The sequence below is a fragment of the Dromiciops gliroides genome, chromosome 5 (assembly GCF_019393635.1).
Source record: "Dromiciops gliroides isolate mDroGli1 chromosome 5, mDroGli1.pri, whole genome shotgun sequence".
NCBI classification, from domain to species: domain Eukaryota; kingdom Metazoa; phylum Chordata; class Mammalia; order Microbiotheria; family Microbiotheriidae; genus Dromiciops; species Dromiciops gliroides.
The window spans coordinates 149783297-149802127 of record NC_057865.1 but is presented as its reverse complement, the minus strand read 5'-3'; the positions used below and the strand labels follow the sequence as shown (position 1 = coordinate 149802127).

At 38.2% G+C, this 18831-nt stretch overlaps 1 protein-coding gene across 5 annotated transcripts in view; it reads right to left on the bottom strand.

The window, feature by feature from the left end:
• Positions 1 to 18376, bottom strand: part of PTPN12 (protein tyrosine phosphatase non-receptor type 12) — a 95764-nt gene extending 77388 nt beyond the window's left edge. For 4 of the 5 annotated variants that reach the window (XM_043967044.1, XM_043967046.1, XM_043967045.1 and 1 more), the window contains exon 1: positions 18197 to 18376. In XM_043967044.1, the coding sequence (XP_043822979.1) occupies positions 18197 to 18295 (99 nt within the window). In that variant the 5' untranslated portion in view covers positions 18296 to 18376. The remainder of the gene's footprint in view (positions 1 to 18196) is intronic. The other variant, XM_043967048.1, reaches the window with a different exon arrangement.
• Positions 18377 to 18831: the final 455 nt, after the last annotated feature.

The following is an 18831-nucleotide window of genomic DNA, read 5'->3' as shown; positions in this document are numbered from 1 at the left end:
ACTACTTCCATACTACTTCCTACACCAAGTCTAATGGGTCCTTATTACCTTGAAGATTATATATAAATTATTATATGGCATTTAAAACTTTTCACAATCTGCTTTCAATCTAGATTTCCCATCTTTCAACATATTACTCCCCTTTATACACTATATGGTCCAGCCAAACCGGCCTTCTTACTATTTTTTACCCACCATCCATCTGCCACCTCCAACACCTTTGCATTGGCTATATCCTAGGCACTCTTTCCTCACATGCACCTCTAAGAATTCTTAGTTTCCTTCAAAGTTCCCTCAAGTACCACCTTCTACATGAAGCCTTTACTGATCCCCTGTAACTACTAGTACCCCTGTAAAAACAATTTTCACGTATTTACATATGTACATGTTTCCCCTAAAAAAAAAGAGTTCAATGAAGGCAAAGAAGGCTTCGTTTTTGTCTGTATATATCCTCAGACTTAGCATATAGTAAGTAGCAGTTGCTGGTTGATAGATTTTTAAAACTAAATAAAACATTCTTCAAAGTACAGACATTTACAACAGCCTTTTAGCTATCACTGCAGAAACTCAAATGCCTATATTTCCAGTCAGGCATCCATAGCTGAGAATACATTAGAATAAGAGAAACTAAAGGGGCACAGGGGGAGAGAACTAGTAGAGGGAGACTCTCTCTATAGCTTTCCTTTAAAAGGGGGAAAATCTACCATTTTTATTAACTGAGGTATATCTTACTAGTTGGTTTCATTGAAACCAAATGAACAGTGTGACAATGATTAATGTAGAAAATCCAACCATCATATAAAATTATATTTCACCCTTTCAAGCCTACTATTTATATAAGATAGGAGTTAGTGATTCCAAATGCACCTTTAGTGAACAGTGGGCACAAATAAACAACTTTAAGCAATGTTGAAATATGAAAATCCAGAGTTATGGAACACAATAAATTCTTTTTTTTTTTTTTTGGTGAGGCAATTGGGGTTAAAAGACTTGCCTAGGGTCACACAGCTAGTAAGTGTCAAGTGTCTGAGGCCAGATTTGAACTCAGGTCCTCCTGACTCCAGGGCCAGTGCTCTATCCACTGTGCCACCTAGCTGCCCCACAATAAATTCTTAAATCAGCTCCTGCTTCAGTAAGTGTCAACAGCAAAAGTGTAAAGCTCTAACTATAATAAACAGTTTTTGGTTCACATGCACTAGCTTCCTATCCTAGTGGGGCACACTGACCCCAAGGCTCTTCTCCCAGTTTCTGGCTATTATATCCTTGCACCAGAGAAAACTTCTTAAAGCTTAAATTTGCCTCATAACTTTTACATCTCCAAAAGGAATTAACAGGGATCTTTCTAGAAGGGTACTTGTTATACAAAGTAGATCAGGTATAGCACAGTTATTTCCTCTACTACCAAAGTAATGCTTAAAACATAAGAGGCAAAAGCATGCACTAATAAATACCTCAAACGTAAAACAATTAATTTATAACAAAGGGGTCATGGAAGTCCAAAAATACATAAGCACATGAAAGGCATCAAATGCTTACAAATTAAGCAGTCATAAAATACCAGAGGCCTATATGAAGACTATTTCAAAATTTTTTTCTGGACAGAAAATCAAGAAACAAATGGAAAGATAACCCTCTCCTAAATGCCAGGTTAGGTAAATACAATATCAGTGTCAATAATTTCCCAAATTGATTTACAGATTTGCTGTACTAAATACCAAAACAAAACAAAACAAAACATAAAGTTCTCAAATATAGATGGGCAAAAATTACAGAGAGAAAGAGTGAAAAACACCCTAACAGACTTCATTTGTAAAGCAATCATCAAAAACTGGGGGGCGGGGGAAGAGAAGCTAGCTGCAAAAGAAAAGGAAAATGGATCCCTAACCCTCATACAACTACAGTAAATGATCTAAATATACAACACTTAAAAACTGGGGGGAACAAAAACTTTATTTGTCCCAAATATAAAGAGGAACCTTTTGTATCAAATAGAGGAAATTATTGCAGACAAAAAGTTGATGGGTTTGACTAAACAAAGATAAAAGGATTTTGCGTAATATAGCACTAATCTCTTAAAAATAAAAGCAAAAAGTGAGAAAAAAAAGTGCAGCTAAAATAATCTATCACATAAAAGTTTTGACACAACTTCTAAAGGAAACTGGTTCTTATCTATAATAGTAACACACATACCCCCAAATGGAGAAATGGTCAAAGCCTAAGAAAAGAAAATAGAACCATGAATTACTGTACTTCAGTTGTTGGAATATACAGCTACTATTCACCAATGTGTTTATCTAACCTCTCCCTCAGCACCTAGTAACACAAATATTTTCACTCATGTCCCTGAAGATCACTGGTTGAAGTGGGAGAGTTTACAACATTCCCTGTTCCCCATTTTCACTTCCAGATTCTACTTCTCCAGCCATCATTCAGTAACCTCTCCTTTCAGAGCCACTCAATATCTACCACACAATCAAAATTCTGGTAGCTATTTTCTATGACTTGCAGGACACCCGCCTTCTTTCCACAATGAAGTCACTGACTGGCAAGGCGGGAAGGAAAGAAGGTATATGTTTCCTGATTGAAAATATATACATGTGGAGGCAGCCAGGTGGCAGAATGGATAAAGCAGTGGCCTTGGATTCAAGAGGACCTGAGTTCAAATCCAGCCTCAGACACTAGACACTTAGTAGCTGTGTGACCCTAGGGAAGTCACTTAATTCTAACTGCCCCACACACACAAACACGCACACACACGTGTGTGTGTGTGTGTGTGTGTGTGTTTTTAAAATAATCTTGAAACTTTACAAAGAGTAATCAATAAACTGCCTATCAATGTTTTATCACTCCTTCAAAATTCTTGGAAAGCAACAGAATTATTTATTTCAGAATGACAATTTTTTTAAATCTCAGGGATTTTCTTATTCTTGCTAAATCCTCTATTTACTTTGTCATTTATGGTTAAAAAAGAATACATTAGTTTCCTTCTGGTCACTAAAAGCTGTGATCTCTGTTCTGATACATGTGAAAAGTATGCTGCTCTGATTCAACTTCCCATATTTATCTTTTTGTTTCTTTGTTTTTGTGGGGCAATGAGGGTTAAGTGACTTGCCCAAGGTCACACAACTAGTGTCAAGTGTCTGAGGCTGCATTTGAACTCAGGTCCTCCTGACTCCAGGGCTGGGCTTTATCCACTGCACCACCTAGCTGCCCCCCATATTTATCTTAAAGTGCTTCGTAATTAAGATTTATTTAAAAAATAAATGACTTTGGTTTTATACTGAACCCTTTTTAGGTTGTCCTGTGTACACAGAAATGTGTTAGGTTTTTTTTGCTCTTTATGTATTTAAGTTCAAAATTAACAAAAAATGTAAAAATAAAAAAATCCCTTACCAGTTTTCTCAACTTTGACTTTAAAAAGGAATGTGATTTTTAATAAAGCCAAACACACATCATACTTTACTACCACATTTCCAAATACTCAGAAGCTGCCCAATTTGTAATAGCTAAACATTTTAATTTTATGGAAATCTTACAAAGAAAAGATAAAATATTCATTAATTCACAGAATTAAAAAGGGATGTAGTTGAAAAGGGTTTGACATCTTAGATAATTATAGGATCATAGATTTAGAGCTAGAAGGGACCTTAGAAATCACCCATTCAACTTCTTTATTGTTACACGTTAACTGACTTACCCACAAGTTCACACAGGAAGGAAGTTTTAGGACTAAGATGAACTTTTATTTTTAAAGATAAGGAAATCAAGATGAAAAAATGAAGTGACCAATCCAGGGTAAATATCAATCTTAAATGATGGGATCTATGTTGGAACAAATTCTAAAATTCCTCGTTTGGTGTTTTCTCAACTACACTTTAAGGATGAGACTGAGGCATACAAAATAACTTTTCCCCTACTTTCCTGTCAGTAGCTGACTAGGAAATTTGACTGTGTAATATAAAAATTTTTAAGTCAGACTGTGTGGAAATAAACTCTCTACTATAAGCAAACTATTTCCCCCTGTTTAAGAATGCTTGCTCGAACAGACTTGAAAGCAGAACTTCAATGAATTATAAGAGCTAGCAGGCCACTATCAGTGGATCAAATAGCACTGGTGGGGTGTAACAAGACTGAAGAGGGGGGCAGCTAGGTGGCGCAGTGGATAGAGCACTGGCCCTGGAGTCAGGAGTACCTGAGTTCAAATCTGGCCTCAGCCACTTAACACTTACTAGCTGTGTGACCCTGGGCAAGTCACTTAACCCCAATTGCCTCACCAAAAAACAAAAACAAAAACAAAAACAAAAACAAAAACAAAAACAAAGAGGGGAAGGGAAGGCTGGGTTACAAAGGGCTTGGATCACCAAACAGTATTGTATACTTGATCCTGGAGGGAATAGGGAGCTAGTAGAGATTATCAAGTGGTAAGGAGAAAGGGGAAAGAAGAAGCTTTATGACATGGTTGGGTATGTGCTTTAGGACAGATAAATAGAGGAAACAGGAAGAGACTTGTAGAAAGCCAACACAAAAGCAGGCTCTTGCAATAGTCCAGGTCTGAAGTGCGGCAGTATCAGGAGAGAAGAGGGCAGATGCAAGATGCAAAAGGTGAAAGTGACAGGCCTTGACAACAAATTAGATATTGCCAGCAAGACAAGACAAAGAGTTGAGAATGACACCTACACTGCAAGGCTGGAAGACTGTGAAGATGGTGGTACCCTCAACAGTAATAAGGAAGTGTGAAAGGGGGTAACGATAATGAATTCAGTTTTAGATCAGTTGGAGATGCAAGACTGGAGGTCTGCAGAAAGATTAGGATTGGATAAGTATACTGGACTGGGAATTGATCAGCATAAAGAGTCAATAATTGAGTCCATGGGAGCTAATGGGATCACTACATTAAATAGTATAGACAGAGAAGAGGACCTAGGATTGAGACTATTGATGAGCAAGGAAAGTGACCTGAAACATTTCCAACTTAAGCAAGTTTGCCCCACTTTAGGCAGCTACCATGGTAGTCCACTGCTCCTGGGCACTTATCATCCTGATGTCAGACTTAATGGGCTCGCCTAACGATGCATTTTAATCCTCCTGTACCTCAGAATTCCAGAGCCTTATCAACAACATGGAGTGTTGATCAACTGTGATAGACCTGACTCTTCTCCAAATCCAGAAAAAAAAAAGACCCATGGAATCTAGATGCAGATTGAACCATACTATTTCTATTTGTTTTTGTTTTCTGAGGTTTTTCCTTTTTGCTCTGATTCTTCTTACACAGCATGACTAATACAGAAATATGTTTAATGTGATTGTACATATATAACCTCTATTGCTGTCTTGGGGGGGGGGGGAGAAAAACCTGAAACTATAAATCTTATAAAAACAAATGTTGAAAACTATCTCTACATGTAACTGGAAAATAATAAAATACTTTTATGGAAAAAAAAAAAGAACCACTTTGCCCCATCTGGGTTCTCCAGCACAGTAATAAATCATTTACATTTATTATATGCTAAAAAAAAAAAAAGAAGAAAAAAGAATTCCAGATCCTTTATCGCCACTGTCAGCATCCCCAGTAACAGGGATTATAGGCATGTACCACCACTCCCAGAAAGGTTCCACTGTAACATTCAAGAGATAATGCTTTTAAACATATTTTTTTAAGCCCACAATTTGGAAACTAAGTCATTAGATTCTATTTTATGATGTACAGTATATTAAATTTATTTTGTTCAAATATTTCATAGAAAACACTACAAGGAACTCAAATCATGTGTTAACAAATTTTGGTTTTGTAACCACTAAATCTCTTTTTTTTAAATTGTGGCAATTCATAAGAATTAAGCAACTGGCACTGGATCCATAAAAGATAAGTATTTCATTACCAAGACCCTTCTCTTGGTTGAGAAAAGTATAATTTAGGTTATGCTTTTTAGTTCCATTGAAGAAACCCAATCTTACTTTACATTCCACTACTATTGTTCTTTATCATTTCAATCTTTCTATAATCAGGTGTTTTCCTTTGAGCTGCTAGGTTCTCTTCAGAGACCTCATTTTACTATTAATGATGACTCAATTCCTCTGAGTTTTGATTGCACAAAGGAACTTGTGTTTTTACATTAGTATTTTAGACTATGAAAGGAAAGGGAAGGGACGGGAACACTCAAAACTACTGCCTCAAAATTTAAAAATCTGAAGATAAAACCAAAGAATCAAGCAATTTCTGCATATGGGAGAGGTCTCAGAAGCCATTCTAGTCCAACTCACAATGAACAAGAATTTCCTCTTTAATACCCACTTGACAAATGATCATGCAACCTTTAAAGCCTTTTGGTAAGAAGTGTTTCCTTACAAGTCTAAAGGTCCATTTGTAACCGCCATTCATTGTTCTTACTTCTCCCTTCTGGGATCATGAAGAATAAATCTAATCCTTCTTCCATATGATAAACCTTGAAATAATTATTAATAGCATACCCTCACCTAGTCTTGTGTTCTCCAGGCTAAACATCCCCAATGACTGTTCAATGGCACGATTTCAGGGCCCTTCACTGTTCTGGCTGCCCACTCCTAGACACTCTCTAATTTCATCAATATCCTCTCCCAAATGGAGATGTCTAGAATTGAACATAATACTTCAAATGTAGCCTGACCCAAAGTACAAAAGAGATATGCCCTTCCTAATCTAAGACATTATGCCTCTTTTAATTCAGCTCAAGGTTGCAATACTTTTCTAGGCTACCGTGTTTCTCTTCCTTTAATAATATGTATATTTCATTAACTAAACTGCAGAAATACTAAAGAAATAAAATATTTGGGGGGTATATCATCCTAAAACTCCAATGGCACCATTTTAAGATTAAAAAAATCTGAAAATATTTAATTACTCAGGTAAAAAAAAAAACCCACATTCACTGTTAGTCACTATGTTTCTACTTAACCCAGGTAATTATTAGTGTTAGGAGTAGAATTCCCAATCAGCAGGGAACCACGTGGAACTGTTAAATTATCTAGCAGCTTTGCAGCCCAATATCCAAGTGACAGATCTGTTAAACTAAAAAAAAAAAAATATCCCATACTCAGCAGGATAAGGACACACACACACACACACACACACACACACACACACACACACCTCTAAAAAAAAAATGATGTTAGAAAATACAAAGAAATATCTTTCCTGATAATGTAGAAGTGAGGTTTTTTTCAATCAATGGCAAGAATTATTTGTGACAAAACAGATGTGTCTGACCCCATCAAAATATAAATATTTCTATACAACAAAGACAATGTATTTAAAATAAAGAAAAATAGCAGACCAAGGAAAGTATGAATGGCAAATGAAATTTAAAATCTGACAATTTAAATACATAAGGAAATAAATGGGAATTCCTAATCCATAAAAGACAAATAGTCAATAAACAACAGTCAATAAAAATAAAATTTTCATGTGAGGAAAACATATTGTGAAAATCATTTGAAAAAGTCCTCAAACTAATAAGAGATGCAAATCAAAATCACTCAAGTACCACCTCACATCCTTCTAACTGGTGAAAAGAGCTAAAAGCAATAAAACTCAGTATACTCACATTCATTGCTGGCAGAATTGCCAATTTGTGGGATCTTTTTGGAGAGTGCTCTGGCAGAATATGGCCTCTGACCTAATAAGTCAATTACTAGGAATACATCATGAATTATTATCAAGAACAAAAAGAACTATCTCCTAAAAGATTGCCATGGAAGCATTATCTAATTGTAAAACTGGAATATTCAACCTAAATATTCAACAGTAAACTTATAGTTAAAATATTGTGGCTCATTAAAGTAATGGAAAACTATAATGCGAAAGACTGAAAAATATAAGAAAAATAAAAAGGTCTTAGAAGGACTTTTATGAAATAATAGAATCCACAAACCAACAATGATCATGAAAAAATGAATTGGGAATCAATGGACAAAATTTTTTTTTAATAGATATTTGGGGAGTGTGTCATATTTCATGTACTGAAATTGTATAAATAGTTACTAAGGAATCTTAGCTGTTTAATGTTAAGTGCTAAACTTAAAAAAAAAATCTTTGCTTTTAAAAAGAAAAACCATACCACCAGTCTGAATCTGATAAGATTATGCAAACTGACATGAAGCTACTAAAAATTACAAATGCATCCAGCTGACTTAATAGAAATGTAGAACTTTATTATGCATTCCCATTCCCAAATTTAAAAAACAAGAAACATAATAACCAAAGTCCAGAGATCCTATGCTAAAGAGAAATTATTAACAATGGGTAAGGGAGGGGCAGCTAGGTGGCAAAGTGGATAAAGCACTGGCCTTGGATTCAGGAGGACCTGAGTTCAAATCCAGCCTCAGACACTTGACACTAAACTAGCTGTGTGACCCTGGGCAAATCACTTAACCCTCACTGCCCTGCAAAAAACAAAAAACAAAAAAATGGGTAAGGGAGAGCTAGATGGTACAGTGGATATAGCACTGGCCTTGGAGTCAGGAGGACCTGAGTTCAAATCCAGCCTCAGACACTTGACACTTACTAGCTGTGTGACCTTGGGCAAGCCACTTAACCCTCATTGCCCAACCAAAAAACAAAACAAAAGAAAGCAAGCTCCCTGGGCAAGTCACTTAGCCCTCATTGCCCTTCCAAAAACAAACAAACAAACAAAACACCCCAAAAAGAACAATGGATAGGAAAAATATTAAGAGACCTGTCAGAATTAGAGGATCAAATGGAAGAGAAGAAATTAAAAATTCTAACATAATACTAAAAAATAAAGACACAAAACCAGGAATAATTTATCTTAGAAATTTTAGTATTAAACTTACAGAAAGGAAAAATGGACTTTACAAAATTGGTTACTTCTACTTGTAGACTCTTGGAAAGCCAAAAGGTAGTGGACAACAGAAACTTTAGGAAGAAAAATAAATAAATTTTAACACATTCAAAGAGCTAAAAAGCATAATAATTTTTTCTTCTAAAAAGGACTACAAATCCCTTTTGAGGAGACCCCAGACATTAACCAAATGTAATGTTTTAGATATTTTATTCTGTAGTTCTACTTTAGTGTTGTGGGCATGAGCCAGACAGAGAGTTCAAGAAAAAGACTGACCCTTTCTTTAGAGGCATAATATGCCAGGAATAAATTCAAGATGAAAAAATTTAAGTCCAAGAAGCAAGGCCCTCTGGTGAGAGCTGCCCCTTAAACCAGGGTCCCTTTGTAGGAAGGCCAAAGATGACATACATACATATGTGTATATATAAAAATACATATGTAATGGGGCAGCTAGGTGGCACAGTGGATAGAGCACTGGCCCTGGATTCAGGAGTACCCGAGTTCAAATCCGGCCTCAGACACTTAACATTTACTAGCTATGTGACCCTGGGCAAGTCACTTAACCCCAAATGACTCACTTAAAAAAACTCAAAACACATATGTAACATGATAGATTGGTTGTTGTTTTTTCCCCCCATACGCTGAACCCCTCCATACAAACCAGACTGCTGTTCTTGCTGTTCTCTGAACACAACATTCCATTCTCCTGTCCCATGCCTTTCACTGCAAAAGCAATCTCCCATTCCTGGAATACATGCCCATCTCACTTCCTTATTTTAGACACCCTCATTTCTTTCAAAGCTCAACTCAGATGCCAATTCCTAGAGGAGAGCTTTCCCAGTAAAATTATCTTGATTTTATTTTGTCTATAATATGCATGTAGTAGTTATGTGAGTATATGTTGTCTCCCTGGTAAGATATAAGCTACTTGAGGGCAGGGGCTGTTTCAATTATTTATTTGTGTCTTCAGTACTCAGCAGAGTTTCCGGGTACATATTAAGTAGTTAACAAAATGCTAAAATGCTTCATAAAATATTAGGATAAAGGGTAAATCTGGGGCAAAAGTAGTCATCACAAGCAAAATAAACTACAACCAGAGAGAAAGGTCAAGATTCAGCTGAATGGGGAAGAGATGTCTGAGACCAGATAACTCTTAAGTTCTATAAAGTGATACCTACATTGGGTTTCATTGTTTTTATTATTTTATTCTTTCTTCTAAAGAGAGGGATGGAGGAAAAAAAGAGAAGAAACCTTGTAAAAGTACATGGCAAGGGGAAGCTAGGTGGCACAATGGATAGAGCACTGGCCCTGGATTCAGGAGGACCTGAGTTCAAATACAGCCTCAGATACTTAACAATTACTAGCTATGTGACCCTGGGCAAGTCACTTAACCCCAATTGCCTCCCCCCTCCCCCCCCCAAAAAAGCTCTTAGCACAAACAAAATCAAGGTAACAGTAAGACAAGAAACTGAAAATTCCTTTAGAAAAACAAAAGGTAAATAATCTTAAGGTAAGTTAAAAAAAAAAAAGTTGGAATGAAAGGTTCCTAGCATTACAACATTTCAATGTATACTATAAAGTAGTAATTATCAAAAATGTTTTATTCTGAGTTTAAAAGAAAAATTCATTTACTGCATAAACAGCAACCATACCAAATGAACAAAATAGGTGAATGGTTCAATAAATTCAAGAATCTAAATTGAACAAAGGACTTGCAAATTAACAAGAACTAGAACAAAACCTGAAAAGCAGTTTGAACATCTCCAACCACATTCCAAAACAATTTCCAAGTGGCTAAGTGAACTTAAAATAAAAGGTCACATCATAAAAACAAAACTAGAATAGAAATACCTTTCTTATCTATGGTTCAGGGAAAAACACATAACAAAAGACAAAGCAGATAATTATTTTATTACATAAAATTTAAAAGCTTTGCACAAACAAAATCAATTTAACAACTAAGAAGAAAAACAGGAAATTCAGGGGAAAATCTTTTTATAAAATAATCCTGGTAAAGTTCTGATGCCAAAATATATAGTAAATTGATAGCCCCAGTGGATAAGTGGTCTAAGAGCATAAAGTTTTCAAAAGAAGAAATGGAACTATAAACTACCATAAGGAAAAATGTTTCAAATCACAAGAGCAGTGCACATTAAAACAATTCTAAGGTTTTACCCCATACCCAGGAAACTGGGAAAAATTAATTGGGGGGGGGGGGGGGGGGGGGGGCGGGGACCCCTGCAGGGCAATGGGGGTTAAGTAACTTGCCCAGAGTCACACAGCTGGTAAGTGGCAAGTGTCTGAGGCCGAATTTGTACTCAAGTCCTCCTGAATCCAGGGTTGGTGCTTTATCCACTGTGCCACCTAGCTGGCCCTGAAAAATGATTTTTTTAAAAATGGAAACTATGTTAGAAGGGCTATAGGAAGACAGGCACATCAATATACTTTAAAAGTGTGAATTCATCCAAACATTGTGGAAAACAATTTGAAACTAAGGAAGTCATAGACATCCCAGATATCAAAATATTAAAACAGTACTTTTTGTGGTTGAAAAAAACAACAACACACTAGAAACAAAGTAGGTACCAATTAGAAAATTACAACAAAACTGTAATATAAATAATGGAATAGTACTATGTAAACAAGACCAATGTAATAAATTTAAAGAAACCTAGTAAAACTTGCATGAAAAGATGCATAATGCAACTATGATATCTAAGAGCATACAATGACCACAATAAAATAAACAATACTAAACGATATCAGAACTTAGATCAAATGCAGCAACCAATCTTGACTCCAGAGACCTTACTGATGATGAAACATTTCCTTTCAGTTGAAAGATGGTAAGACTACAGATACATAATGAGGCAGATGCTCTCAGGCATAAGTCTATGTGTCAGTTTGTTTTGCTTAACTTTGTTATAAAGAAGTATGGGGGTGGGTGTGGAAGAAGAGTACTAGAAAGTGTCAATGATTCTAAAAAACCATTCAAGCTTTATTAGAAGAAAACTATTTAGAGAACAGAACAATACAAATTTACAGTAATAACTGATAAACCTAATACAATCTATAATTAAACTAAACAAGGCCATAAAATAATGTACTGCATTTTGTTCAGTTATCATCTTTATAGCATACATAAGCCCTAGTCACTTTCTCTGACTTTTCCTCCCTCTACCTACCATGTTGTTACAAAAACTTACTCAATAATAATAATGACAGCTGTTATCCATATACTAGTTATGCAAAGCTAGGTTTGTAAAGAGATTTACAAATATTATCTCATTTATTCTCACAACAACATTGGGAGATAGCTGCTACTATCACCAAATAACAAATGAGGAAACTGAGGCAAAGATCAAAGGTCTCACCCAGAGTCACAGTTAGTATCTACAACCAAATTTTAACTCAGATGTTCCCAACTTACTCACTGTGTCAACCTAGCTGGCTCTAAACATTCTCTGAAGCACCATACTATCTATACTCCCCAATTTCACTTCTAAGTATTTAACCAAATATTCCCTTCAATTAAAAAAACAAACAAAACCACTGTCTCTTCTCATTAAAAAGCAATTTTTCACTTCTTTTAAAAATGCTGGAGAAGCAGCCAGGCTTAATCATATAATCTCCAACCATCCCTCTTTGGTTGACCATACCTTCCCCTAATTTGACTCTATGTTTGTGCACACTAAAAGAGTTCATGACCATGTTATTTACCTACTTCTGGTCTCTCTCTCCCTTATCCAGTTCATCCTACATGACAGATACATACAAAATATATTTGTGGTGAATTAAAATTGGGGAAAAGGAAAGGGAATAAACACTTACATGGCACTATGGTACATCTGGGGGGGGGGGAGGAGATGAGGGTTAAGTGACTTGCCCAAGGTCACACAGCTAGTAAGTGTTAAGTTTCTGAGGCCAGATTTGAACTCAGGTACTCCTGACTCCAGGGCCAGTGCTTTACCACTGCGCCATCTAGCTGCCCCCATATATATATTTTTAAATTATTACCATTTAAGAATTATTCAACAAATATTCTATAAATTTCAGTAATTTAGAAAGTACAGTATATTTTTAAAAGAGAGTCAACAGAAGTTCATATATTAAATTCCATTGTAAATACATATAACTTCTATACTATAAAGTTGATGTGCTTTTGAATTCTGATTAAATTTAGATTCAATAGGTTAGCTCTTCAACAACATCCATGCCAATTTTTCTTTAGAAAGATATCTACTTGTACATATATAAATTATATCAGATTGCTTTCTGTCTTGGGGAGGGAAGAGGAAAGGGAGGGAGGGAGAAAAATCTGAAACTAGAAATCTTATAAAAACAAATGTTAAAAACTATCTTTACATGCAACTGGAAAATAATAAAATACTTTTATGATTAAAAAAAGAAACCTATCTACATTCCCTTCTCAAATCTCTTACCAATGACTTCACAGAAGGTTCATGTCAATTATATGCATTCACACCATCTCCATATCTTGCTTAGTGGGATGAGTCGATTCATTTAAATTAAAATTTTTACTTTAACAAATGAGGAGGGTACTAAGTACTAAAACATATCATATTATATACTCATAGCATAGGCATAAACCCTATGCTTCTTTTATGCCCTCGACTCCAAAATTGGGGAGAAAAATCTCTGCCAAAGAATTCTTATATTCCTTTCAAGACAGCTATAGTGCCTCAATTCAAATATTCCTAAATCTCTTTATTCTTTCCTATCTTCCCTATCCATATTAGAGTATTTTGTTATAACTGTCATATTTTGGCGACCCCTTCCCCCATAAATGTAAGTACAAAGTGCTATTTCATTTCCCTCTTTTAAATTCCCAACCAACTATATAGCAGTACCAAAAAGTCTTAGGGAATTGCCTTGTGCACCAAGAGGTTAAATGACTAGCCCAACGTCCCACAAAGATTAAGTGTCAGAGGATGCTTAAGTAAGCACTTAGAAATATTTACTGAAGAATCCAAGAGTGAAAAGGAAAACCTTTTACTGCTTTTCTTGGATGAATATTAGGTCAGTCTAAAACATTTCATTCAAATAATCTTCCTACCCTTATTCATTTATATAAAAGTTCAGAGGCCAAGATAATGGGGGGGATCTTAAGTTTTAAAAGAGTTATTCCATAAGTTATAATTTTAGTTCAACAAAATTATCCCCATACATCATTATCTGTACTTTTTCATTATCATTGCCACGAAATAACATTGCTGCTATGATAACATCGAAGAATGGCTAAGTGTTAAAGACTATCGGAACCTATCTTACAGATACTTTCATTTGCTATACATTACCCAAAGAAATTAAAACAAGAATTTATCCCTATTAATATCACAAAGACTTTCTACAGATATAATGGCACTGGCATTATTAAATTCTTCTAGCCCATAAATACAAATTTATATTTTTAAGTTTTTCCCCCTAGGTTTGATGATTATTTGCAATCTCAATATTGCCAACAATTTCTAGTTTACTCCTGATATTGAATTTTCTACTTTTTCTCTATAATACCTACAGTTTATGTAGTGTTTTAAGATTTACAAAAGGCTTTTTTCTTATAACAACCTTGTGAGGCAACAGTACAAGTATCTTATTTTACAGATGAATAAAGCAAAGCTTATCCATTGTCACCCGATTAACTAGTGTAGGGACCAATAAATGCTAAACATTTATTATTAACATTGTTCAGGATTCATCTACAAAACTTCTAGCCCTAGCTCTGCCACTAACAAGCTGTTCAAGTTACCCACCCACCTTTGGACTTCAGTTTCTCCATTTATAAATTGATGGTGTTGAACCTGCTGACCTAAAGTTATTGCTAATGCCAGTATTACTTTATAATAATCCCTTTCAAAATGTAGTTTTAAAATCTAGATTAATAATGAATTCTAGGATAAAGATTAATTCTAAGCTATCACTTCTTTACTCTTTCTTTTCCCAACCACTTAAGGAAAAACCTTCTCTCTTCCCATGTCTATACTCTCTCCAAAAAAATGTCTCATTGATTCATCACCTTTACAGAAATGGTTCCCCCCCCACACACACGCGCATATTTACACAACTTCCCTCTCAAACTCCAAACCCACATATTACAGAAGATTTCCACCTAGCAGGCCCATTGGTACAATGCACTGCCATGACCTAACAGCAGATATCTTTATCTCTCTAATTTCTGTAAAGAGCACCTGATCAAGTCAAAAGACAAGGGTTTGGACCCTATATACACTCTACTCTGAAGCAAGCCACAATCTCTTTGGACGTCAGTATCCTCAACCAGTACGATATAAACTCTGAGGAAAGATCACAATGGTGCAGAGGCAGGAGTGCTACACCTGGAGTCAGTTCTTAGTTTCTTCAACTGCCTAACTGAACACTTGATGACCTTTGAGGTCTTTTGGGGCCCTAAATTTATGATCCTATTATAAGAACATTTTGTTTTTGACATAACTCTAGCACATTGGCTTACACAGTCGGGTATTTAAATATTTGTAGAATTTAAATACATTTGTAAAATGAATGGGTTTCACGAGATGATTTCCAAGGTAAATTCTAAGTCCTATATGTTTATAAATCCCTTTCCATGACCACAAGTAACTTTTAGAGGATTTACATATATCCACACATATGCCAATCTCAAGAGAGAAACTGCATCACTATCTGATAATCAAGACTAACTAGCTAACTCAGTCAAGAAAGAACATAAAGCAATCAGCTAAGTCCCTTCCTTTTAGTTTTAGGGTTGGTGTGATGAGACAGATCTTAGTCATCAAACCTTGAAACTGGAGTCACCAAGCAATGCCTTAAGATTATGGAAGCAAACTGAGATTGACATTTTTTGGATTTCTCTCTCCTTCTAAACAGATATACTTAAAAATAAAATAAAATAGAATAGTTTGATTTATAAATTATCCCCGGAAGGCTTGTGTCTAAAATGTAGAGTACAGAAATTTTCTTCCTCAAGGCAATGAGACAAAAGTGGTCTCTAACAATGCAGGAAGGAACAATCTTTAAAAGGAATCCTAGAAAAGCCCATACATCCCACATCCCCAAAGCTATTTCACATTCATCTAAAAAGATACTAGTATTGGGAACCTGAACTTGAGGTAATGATCATAAAGCCACAAGTACCAAATCAGTCAGTTATGTAATCCTTCTCCATAAAAAGAAGTCCTCAAGAACCTAAGTGAAGATAAAAGTATCCAAGAAGAGATAGAATTTAAAAAAAAAAGAAAGAAAGAAAAAGAGGAGGTAAGTAAACTCAACTCCCTCTATTTTCTTCAGCAGTTACCACTGGGGGAAAAAAAACAATAAAATTATTTCTGGAAGTTATATTTTAAAGTAAACATTTTCATCCATCCTGGTATGGTTAAAAAAAATTAAAAAGCACTTCCTCATCCCAGTTACTGTGAAGAATGATACCATTCAAATTAACTCAACGTATTGACAGTTCTTATCAAAAGAAACAAAACAGAAAATAACTTATTTACATTTTCCTCCTAAATGTGGTTCTCTATTTCTCAAAAAGCACAGGACAATAAGGAATGAAACTCACACAGATAGGGTCAAACCACTTGGCATACACCGACCGCTTTTCCTCTTGGGCAAAACTTTTATCACTTCAGCCCAAATCTACATTTTCCACATAGGCTTCAAACTACGGTCATCAACATATCTTTGTTCTTATGTTATTGGTTTCACAGGAAAAAAGGGGGGGGGGGGAATCACAAGGCTTTGTAAAGTCATCACAATTCATTGTTAAGATCTAGGATCCACCTTACATGTGAGTAGGAAGTTCTACTCTAAAGCTTTAACCACAAATCTGTTGGTACCTCGCTTTAGCGGAAGGATAACCTGAACCTTAAAATAAATATATCTATTCTTTCCTTTTGGATGTTTCCTCCCCATCCCTTTCTATGGATGCCAGCACTACATCTTTTTCATATTCTAAATATAGTTATGGGACTATTTGCTCCCTCAGGAGCAAAATCCTTCCCAATCAGATCTCAGCTCTTAACCCCCTTTCCCCAAACCACCACTGGAAGGAGTAAGCACTTCCCAAAGTCCCGCTTCCTCTTCCATTCCCCAGACCTCCAGGGTTTCCAACGCCCCAGAGTCTTGCGCAATATCCGTAGGAGCAACAGCAGCCACCGGCCACCTCCCACCGCCTCCTCCCAGGACGGGAAATAATTCTTATGGGGTCATTGTCCAGAAAAAAGGGGGGGGGGAATAGTAAATTGAAGGATGTTGACTTTATTAGCTCCCCTTATCTAGCTATAACCTCACTGAACTAATCTACCTGCAGACAACTTCATCCCCGCCTCTTACCATATCCTCCCCAGTCGGTACAGAAAAGGGGGGCGGGGGGGGGGAGGAGGTAAGGGGGGGGAAAGAGTGAGAAAGGTTATCTCTCAGTTCAGGCCTCCAGCCCAGAGTACCATCGCCTCCGCCCCATCAGAACTATTGTTCCCAAGTTCCCCACCCCCACCCCGGATAGGAAGTGATATTCACATCCCCTCCATTGCCTTCAACAAAATCCCCTGGGAAAAGGCTTCCTTCAGCATTACTTCCCCTCCCTACACTCACTCACTCTGTCTCTGACACAAACACACAGTGACCCTAGTTACCATCGCCTCAAATATGGGTTCTAGGGAGTAAGGTATGGGAATCATTGTATATTGAACATGTTGCCTCTCAAGGAGATGTCTTCTCCAAACGTTGTGGGGCAAACTGAGAATCCAGCAATGGTCAAGTACTCCCCCCCCCCCCCCCAATAACCACCAAAAGCTTAAAAGACACCTAGGAGTTTAATGAGCCCTGCAAGCCAATTTCACCCTCTTCTCTCTTTTCACCCCTAAATCTTCTTCCACCCTAGTAAACGCCAGGATTGGGGAGGAAATGCCAACCTAAAGCACCCACTCCCTTGACCCTTTACCAGGCACTCAAAGGAAAAGACTGGGCTGGCAGAGGAAAGGGGGTGGGGGGTTCAGGGCAGGAGAGAAGATGCCAAAGCCACTTACCCCAGTCCCCCACTCCGAGCCCCAGGAGTGCCCGCGGTGGGAGGGGGGAACAATAGGTGGTCTCAAAGACTAAGGGTGGGAACGGGGGGCGGGGGGGGGAGGACACCGCCCCACGGCCACTCCCGCTCCATGGGAGGGGGCTGGGAGAGGGACAAGAGCTCGGGGCGGTGGCTGCCCCACGCTCCGCGGGCCCCTCACGCTCGGCAGGTTGGCGTCTGCCGCGCCGCCCCTAGCTCTCGCTGACACCCCCTCCCCATGCACCGGCACCCACACAAAGCGGCCCCGGGCAGGGTGGGGGCGGTGCGGGGCAGAACTCACCATGAAGTCCCGGGCGAAGTTGTCTTCCCCATTGTGGTCCGGACTCTTCATGGCCTGGACCCTCTGGATGAATTTCCTCAGGATTTCCACTTGTTCCATCGCCTCGCGTCCTCCCGGCGGCTGCGGCCGCTGGCCCCCCCGCCGCCGCCCGCCCGCCCGGCGCAGAGCGCGCTCCGTCTTCCCCAGGTCGCTCCCCCTTCCCTTCCCCCCCCTCCCCACCCGACCACCGCCTGCCCTAGCGGCCCCTCCCGCCCACCAGCTCTCCCGCCAAGCCCGGCCGGCAGCGGCAGCGGCAGGGGCGGCACCGGTGTCCGGCTCACACCCGCACAACTTCCAGGAGCCGTACAAGGGGGGAAGCGTCGCGTCTCAGCACCAACCCCAGCCCCCAGCTGGTTCCATCCTCCTTCCCCGCCCTCCTTCTCCGCCTCCGCCAGAGACGCCGCCGCCGCCGCCGCCGCCTCCGGGACGCGACTCCCCCAGATTGCCCAACCCCCTCCGCCCCGCACAGCCGACCTCTTTCCCCAAGCGCGCGTCCCCGCCGCCGCCCCGACGCGACGCGCGGCCCCGCGACCGCAGCCCCGCCCCAAACGGAACTCCTTGTCAATCCTGCCGGCCCTTCTTTTCTCTTCCAATCT